An 8,942-nucleotide genomic window follows, 5' to 3' on the forward strand; every position below is an offset into this window, starting at 1 on the left:
TTATCAAAAATGACTTACCTCAGATTTCACATCATTATAAGCCGTTTTTAAAAAAACTAATCTATCTAAACTTTCATTTTAACTTATACAGGTATGTTAAATTAAACAACTTTCATTTTAAACTTAGCCAAACACCCTCTTAGTTGGATAACAACTCTTTCGTTAAAAACCTACTATTAATCATTGCATATTTTATACTGAAAAATTAATGTGCAATATAAAATGCATATATATGACCTTCTACACAAATAAAGGCTTCCACATGCACCTTCCTTCGTCCTTCCCTTGACACCATTTAGAAGAAAAGTACTAGAATCGAATATCCTATCTAAAACTATATACAAACAAACACATATAAAATGGGCCTAAACATAATAATGACTTTGAAAATTTTGAAACAATTTGTCAAAAAAAAGTTGTTTCAAAATGAATAATGGTGTTCAAAACTCTTGCTTTTGTTGGATTTTTTTTAAAACAACTTATTCTGAATTAATTTCACAAAAAGATGGCTCAAATTGTTACTTGCGATAAGTGTTCATTTTCGTGGTGATTGCTAAAATTCAAGATATACAAAATCAAAATGTACTCCTTTTAACTAAATTGTTATATTGTTAAAGAATTTCAAGTTAACGAGATCCCTCATAATAAAATATGTTTAACAAGATTATGTGTTGTAATGCCTCTCACAATTCTCATCATTTTTAAAGGTTTGTACTTGATTATATACGTAACAAAATGACAATCTTATGTGGTAGCCTTGAGTTAAGAAAACCTAAATCGAAAAAAAAAAAATCCCAATGCCAAATGTGTTTGTGATTTTAGTCTATGTCGTTAGGCTTTTAAGTGATAGAAATTTAAACAAGTGTCATTGGGATTTTAAGGGGATGTGAGAAGTGCACAACTACACATACATATGGACTAGTTTGATCCCATTGGTGGATAGCCAAGGGATGGATTGGGCGAGGTCAAAGTTAGTACCTCTAATAAATGTGTTAGGATCGGAGGTATATTGACATAAAGTAGATTGAAGAGTTGACATTGACATTAGATATATATTTTGTATCTAGTGTTTGTTACACATGAAATATATGATAGGTAGCTACTAATAGATTTGTATCATCAACTACTTAGTAGCAAATCGACAACTAGTGATCGTATTAATAGCTACCGATATAGGCATCTACTAATAACATGAGTAGCTAATGTTATTAAACATTAGTAATTTTCCAAAATCACCTAAAATCATCCCATAACTGCCATTTGTGATGACCAACATTTTTGAAGCTTTAATGCATATATTTTTTTTTTTTTTTTTAATTTTATTTTATTTTATTTTTATAAATCACACACAAGCGTTATTAATCTCTAGAACATAACTTCGAGTTTTGTTGTCGAAACTCATCGATTGAATGATCCCAGAACAAATTTCATGATACCCGAACAATAAAGGAACTGTCAAACATTATCTTTTCCAATCGAAGTTGATCACACATTTTACCCCGTTACAAAAAAGTCAATTTGTTTTAAACATTTATAAACTTTGGATAAAAAATTAGTAATAGGACCAAATAAAAATCCAAATTAGGTTTATAATTTCGAACATATGCCACGACTTGTCGACCCCACATAAAATTTCCCTGTGTTTAGAACCGGAACCGGAACCAGTGCAATCTTTGTTGCCATTTTAGCAGCATCATCCGCCGAATGCTTTCCATTGCCATCCGTCATGGCGGTTTGAGTGAACCCCGGACAAAAACAATTCACACTCACCACCCCTTCATATCTCTTTGCCAAAACTTGAGAATATGCATTCAATGCAAGCTTAGCCACCGAATAATCCGTCCATATCTCCGGCCACCCTTTTGTCTTCCATCTCCCTTCTTTCACATCTTCTAAAAACGCATTCACCACCATATCTATTCGACCTTCACTCAACGTTTCTTTATCACCAAGTATTGCCTTCATTTGTGGGTTATTTAGTTTCTGCATTTAATTAATCAATCAATTGTATATTCAATATATATGGTCTTAATCGAATCAGTTAATTTGATGAATAATTAGGTACATACATCTAATGTGCCAAGTCGAGAACTGATATTAAGGATGCGGCTCATGGAAGATGAACGACGAAAAAATGGCAACATGGCTTCGGTAAACTGTTTTGATCCGTAGTAATTAGTCTTGATCACAGTTTCAGCATACTCCATGGAGTTTTCGTTCATTGCATTGAAACATACAGCTGCATTGTTCACCTGTAATAATAAATACCGATTCGATGAATATCAACAAAAAATAAATTTTCGATATTTTTAATGTGGTTTTTTGGATTGTCATGAGTAATGTTTTTGGGAATCCAAACAAGACTGGATCAATTGTATATACATATATGGATCTACAAAAAGCTTTTTGTAACGGGTGTCTTTCTTTTTTATGTGTTTATTATGAAGTTGAAGAATGATTTAAAGAAGCGACAACCACATTGAAAAACTTAAGAATACTCACTAATATATCGAAAGCCTTGAAACTGGATCGAAACCAAGAAACAAAAGACTGAATAGAGATTGGATCAGATATGTCAAGCTGAAAGAAACGAACATGATGATCTACTCCAAGAACCTTAAGTGAATCCATGGCTTGTAAACCTCTTGATTGATCTCTAGACGTTAACACAACTGTTAACCCCAACTCAGCAAAGCGTTTAACCAATGCATACCCGATACCCTTGTTTGCTCCGGTGATAATGACTACGGAGTCCTCCGACCACCACCTTGTGGTGGTTGTGGGGTGGGAAAGTGGTGGTTGCTGATGTCTACAGGATGATGCCATGGCGGAAGTAGATGAGAATGTGGGAGTAAGATACCAATGGCTACTAATTAATGTCTAACCAAATCAACGTTTATCTATATATATATATATATTGAATTGGTTAGTATGCTATAAAATGGAAATGGTAAAATGTTATTAAAATAATAAAAAGTTACTTGCTTCCTATAAATAAATAAATAAATAATTCTCCTCGTGGTGCTACTAGCTAGTTTTAAACTCGTCTAGGTTTATGTAGGTGTTAGCGTCCACATATTTAACTATTCGGAAAATATAAAACAAAAGATGTTCCTAAACGATCTACTAAATAAGTTTTACTTTTGTTTAATTTTAATATTTATTTTAGAAAAGTTATATATTTAATTTTTAATATAGTTTTACTGTTATAAAATTTCATATCGTTTTGTTTATTTTTAATTAATATGATCCAATTTATTGTCTTAATTATAATATTTATTTTTAAAAAGTTATGGATTCAATTTTCAATTTAGTTTTACTGTTATAAAATTTCATATCGTTTTGTTTATTTTTAATTAATATGATCCAATTTATTGTCGATATGAGTATGTTCAACATCGTGATTTAATTTAAGACATTTTAGAAACTTTAAATTTTTAGATTTAAAAAAAATAAAGAAAAAACAAATGTTTAAGAATAAGATTTTAAATGAAGCTCATAATTTAAAAGTTATTCAAATAGCTTTTATTAACGTTTTGCCATTTTATAAATTTCAAATGGTTATTTCTAAATAAACAAAACTACAAGTTACACATTTCCGTCTCCAACTATGGTTTGTAGCTTACAACTTTCAGCTGTAGCTTTAAATTGAGTTTTAATTTTTTTTTTTTTAAATCAGTAAAATATTTATACATTAATGAAATTAAAATAAGAGTAGATTATACGAATAGTCCATACGGTTTGAGGTAATTTACATGTTTGGTCTTTAATTTATTTTTTTAACTTATAAAGGTCCATACTGTTTGTTTTTGTTGTGCGCTTAGTCCATTTCTTTCCTAAAAAAACTAGTTTACCCTTAATTTTTTAATTTATTTAAATAAACATAACCCAAGCACATTTCCATCTTACCTTGCTATACATTGTCTACCCACTTTATTTAAAGAAATTTTAAAAAATGAAAGACAAAATAGTTTTTTAGAGGTAAAACAGAAACCAAACGCGCAACACAAACAAACTGTAGAGATCTTTCGAATTAAAAAAATAAGTTAGGAATCAAATATACAAATTATCCAACCTATAATGACCATTCATGTAATTTTCTCTTAAAAGAATTATTTTTGAATTTCAATTGTCTAACTTTATAGAACATGCCACCTAATAAATAGTTCATGTCGTACATCTGGCTTTGAATTGGCACTTGGCAGTCCCAAGCCCTCATTGCTGTCCACCTAAGTCACCAGCACTTTGAATTGGCACTTGGCATTACCACATCATAGCACCATTGCTCGTTGGGGAAATTGGCAGTCAAACATGTTAGCATATATAAAATCATATTGTATCGAATAATAAGTTTTTCTCGTTTTATTTATTTATTTTTTTGGAAACATCGAATAACATTAAAAAAGCCACTCAAGGCCGGTCCAGACGGTGGGCAACCCGGGCGACCGCTCAGGACCCACGTCTCTAGGGGCCCAAAAATTCTAAGCTATGTAGTGTATATATATATAAAAAAAACTTATTGCCTAAATGATTTTTAGATTATAAAGTTTGTTCAAACTCAAACTAGTTCAAAAGATAGTCAATTTTGTTTGCTTGTTATTGTTAATTGAACACGTCTATAATGAATAATAAATGATATTTTTTTGAATCTTGTTGGAATCCTAAGTCGAGTAGGACTTGGAGACCAAGTAATAGCAACCTAGTTTTTAGGAAATCATAAACAAGTAGGTTTCTAGTTTCCTAATTGTAATCTAATTACAAGTCTGTAGTTAGGAGTATATATACATTGTTTTAGGTCGAGTTATGATCATCGGAAAGCATTGTAAACACCGTAAGTTTTGAGTGATATTCTCACAATAATCAAAGAGTTATTTTGATTAACATAACCATGTTTACATATTCTGATCTTTAATTGGTATCAGAGCAAGGTGAAGACGGTGCCGGTTTGAGAGTCGGTTTCAAGAATACCGTAGCCTTTCGCTGTGGGGCAGACGCAACGGGAATCGGGTTTGTTTCAAGGGGATGTAAATTGTTTTTGATTACGAGTTGAAGCATCTCAACAACAGCCTCAATTTTTCTTGATCAAGCTGGTTCTAAGGTAGAGAGAGACCAACCGGAGGCGCAAAATAAATGGACGAGAAGATGTCAAAGCGGGTGACTTTGATTTGGTTCGTTTTGCGAGTGACGGAAGACGATAAATGTGTTCGTGACCTAGTTTTGTTGTTAGGTGGAAAGTTGCTCTCAGAACAAGCTTGATAAAGAGGTTGGGGTGGTGAAAAGAGATAATATGATATTGATCGGGTTGAAGAATTCTCTAGAAGGACTTAGAGATTCGGGGGTGATTGTTGGAATCCTAAGTCGAGTAGGACTTGGAGACCAAGTAATAGCAACCTAGTTTTTAGGAAATCATAAACAAGTAGGTTTCTAGTTTCCTAATTGTAATCTAATTACAAGTATGTAGTTAGGAGTATATATACATTGTTTTAGGTCGAGTTATGATCATCGGAAAGCATTGTAAACACCGTGAGTTTTGAGTGATATTCTCACAATAATCAAATAGTTATTTTGATTAACATAACTGTGTTTACATATTCTGATCTTTAAATCTTTATTATATTCGTCTTTAAGGGGTTCTTTTTTTTTCGCCTCGGGCCCCATATACGTTTGGACCGGCCCTGAAGCCACTCGACTAGCAAGAAACTAGTCGGGGTGAAAGCAAGGTATAGGAATAACAATTTACAACACTGAAAAAAGGAGAACAAACCCACTCCACCCGGTTACACATATTTTTGGAACCCTTATACTCAATATTTGGCAAGTGCTACCTTTATTCCGAACTCTTTGAATTCCAATGTTGATATGTGTCGTCGATGTAACATAAATAGGAAAAAGAGGGGAGAAGGAATGTGGGTTAGCCTTCAAACATTGTTCTTTTTGTCGGGTGTGTAAAATGTTAGAAATATGGTTTAGTGACATTTGGAAATCTGCGAATCGTGATAATCACTTTCAAATCGAAGTATTTGGGTGGTACTCCCAAATCCTCAATTAGATAAGACTCAGATAAAATCAGAGAGAAAAAAAAAAGAAAGAATGAGATGGTGTAATTTCGTGGTACCAGAAAAGTGACTAAAATTGGTTATAAACTTTCCTTATCTGAAAAACTGTCAAAACTGTCATATAACAGTTTTTCTCAACAGTAAGAACTGTTATAAATCCGGGTTTTGTATAAAGATTAATTCAAAGTCAAAACCGGGTCAAATATTCAAAATTTGTATAACAGCTCGACCCCAGCCAGGGACTCTGCCCCTTGGACCCCGCCAGGGGCTGCCGCCCGTTAGACCCCGCTCCCAGGGGCGCTGCCCCCCGACCCCCGTTCGTTCAGGGGCTTCTCCCCTAAATGACAGTATACTTTAATACTTGATCAAACTTAAACAAGTGTGTACTCCATACTTTCCTTACTTGCTTAATATTTATCAAGATCATTTTTAGTCAACAAAGTAATCCCTATTACACTTAAATAACATTGATGATAACAAATCACCAACAAACCTCCCCCATTTAAGTGTAATCTTGATTAACTTAAAATGAAACATAACACCAACAAAACTGATGCATAAATGAAATATCGTGACGATTGAATTTCACATTGGTATATTATATAATCCAAATATTCGAATATCAGGGTATCACTAAGGATTGAACCCTTTCTATCCATAGTGAATACATGAAGATAATACACACAACAGTTTACATTCTCATAAGTTCTAACTTGATACTATATTTTACTAGCTTGTGTCCCATCCTTCAATAAGCATATCAAAGCCAAGTCCTAACTTCTTGAAGCAGCTAAACTTCATGCTTATATAAGTAGTTCTTTTATTCTTGCACCTGCAAATGCAATTTTTCAAAATAACTATTAAGAATATAAATTCAACCTCCTTAACTTGCAGTACTGAACACATACCTTGGGATGATGATAATAATGTGTTCCAGTCTTCAAATATCAAGCTTTCCACATTGAATTCAGCATCTAATATTACATTAGATGGGAATTGGGTATCTCAATATAAAAGATTTTAAGTGGATTTTAAACCCATCCCTACAGCCGCCTTGTGCACAAGATCTCTTGCTAAGCCTTTTGTTAGATTATCGGCTAAATTAAATTGAGTTCTTACAAAGTCCACAGATATCACACCAGTCATGATGAGCTCATGAATCATGTTATGTCTAACACCTAAATGTCTAGATTTCCCATTGTACACTTGACTATAAGCCTTAGCCAAGGTAGCAGCACTATCACATCTGATAGAAATGGTAGATATCGGTTTAGGCCATAATGGAATTTCATAAATCAAATTCCTTAGCTATTCAACTTCTTTACTAGCAGCAGACAATGCAACGAACTCAAACTCCATGGTTGAGTTAGTAATAAAAGTCTGTTTCTTAGATGCCTAAGAAATGGCACCTCCTCCAAGAAGAAACACCCAACCACTTGTAGAGGAGTGATCCTCTAAGTTGTTAACCCAGCTGGCATCTGAATAACCTTCCAAAACAGAAGGATATCCACTATAAGTTAAACCATAATTAATGGTCCCTTTTAAGTACTTGAATACTCTACTCACAACTTGCCAATGATATGAACTAGGATTACTAGTATATCTACTAAGCCTTCCCACGGTATATGCTATATTAGGCCTAGTACTAATCAGGCCATACATTAGACAACCAATAGCCCTTGAGTATTCAAGTTGAGACACTGGAGATCCTTTATTAGGTAGAAGCTTAAGACTAGGATCTATAGGAGTGCTAATAGGAGAACAATTCTCAAAGTTAAACTTTTTCAAGATCTTCTCAATATAATGAGATTGAGAAATTGAAAGCCCATTGTTTCCTTTTCTAATTCTTATACCAAGAATTACCTCAGCCTCCCCCATGTCTTTCATATCAAAACTAGATGATAAGAATTTCTTGGTTTTATCAACTTCTTCTAAATCAGTACCAAAAATCAACATATCATCTACATGTAAGCAAATCATGACTCCTTTACCAGAAGTATCAAATTTGCTATATACACACTTGTCAGCTTGGTTTAATGCAAAACCATTAGACAAGACAACATCATCAAACTTTTGATGCCATTGTTTTTGTGCTTGTTTCAAACCATATAATGATTTCATCAACTTGCACACTTTGTGTTCATTTCCAGGCATCACAAACCCTTCAGGTTGTTTCATGTATATTTCCTCATCCAAGTCACCATTCAAGAATGCAGTTTTCACATCCATTTGGTGAATCACAAGATTATGTATAGCTGCAAGAGCTAATAATAATCTAATAGTAGAAATTCTGGCAATAGGAGCATAAGTATCAAAGAAATCAATGCCTTCCTTTTGTCTAAAGCCTTGGATAACCAATCTGGTTTTATACTTATCAATTGTGCCATCCATCTTCATTTTTATTTTGAGGATCCATTTACATCCTAATTCCTTGCAACCAGAAGGTAAATCAGCCAATAACCAAGTATTGTTATGCATGATAGAATCAATCTCATCATGAATTGCCTCTTTCCAGAAATGAACATCCCTAGAAGCCATAGCTTCACTGAAAGTCTTTGGATCCTCTTCAATATTAAAACGATATTGATGTTGAGAAATAGTCTCATTCCTTGTTCCTTCAACTAAATATAGTTGAAAATCAGATCCGAAAGACTTAGCTTTTCTATCTCTGGTGCTTTTCCTAGGTTCAGCTACATAATTTGCACCACCAAAAACATCTTCAGCTTGAGTAGTACTCTTGCTGGAAGATTGATGAATCATGTCCCTTGGTCTAGGTATAGATGTAAATCTTTCTTCATCAACGATAGCATCTCTTGACTCTATCACTGTGTTTACAGACACAGAGTCATTAGATTCTTGTGACAACCCAAAGTTTGCTCCATCGCC

General features: G+C 33.4%; 1 protein-coding gene across 1 annotated transcript; it reads right to left on the reverse strand.

Annotated features, from left to right (window-relative positions):
• Window positions 1-1,534: 1,534 nt before the first annotated feature.
• Window positions 1,535-2,855, reverse strand: LOC144999284 (NAD(P)-binding Rossmann-fold superfamily protein). Its single transcript, XM_078958701.1, has 3 exons — window positions 2,503-2,855; window positions 2,070-2,252; window positions 1,535-1,983 (listed from the first exon to the last, which is right to left on the reverse strand). The coding sequence occupies exons 1-3, from the start codon at window positions 2,824-2,826 to the stop codon at window positions 1,588-1,590; spliced, it is 903 nt and encodes a 300-aa protein (XP_078814827.1). The 5' UTR covers window positions 2,827-2,855; the 3' UTR covers window positions 1,535-1,587.
• Window positions 2,856-8,942: the final 6,087 nt, after the last annotated feature.

This window comes from Lactuca saligna, chromosome 1, assembly GCF_052625555.1.
Source record: "Lactuca saligna cultivar CGN05327 chromosome 1, ASM5262555v1, whole genome shotgun sequence".
In the NCBI taxonomy this organism is placed as follows: domain Eukaryota; kingdom Viridiplantae; phylum Streptophyta; class Magnoliopsida; order Asterales; family Asteraceae; genus Lactuca; species Lactuca saligna.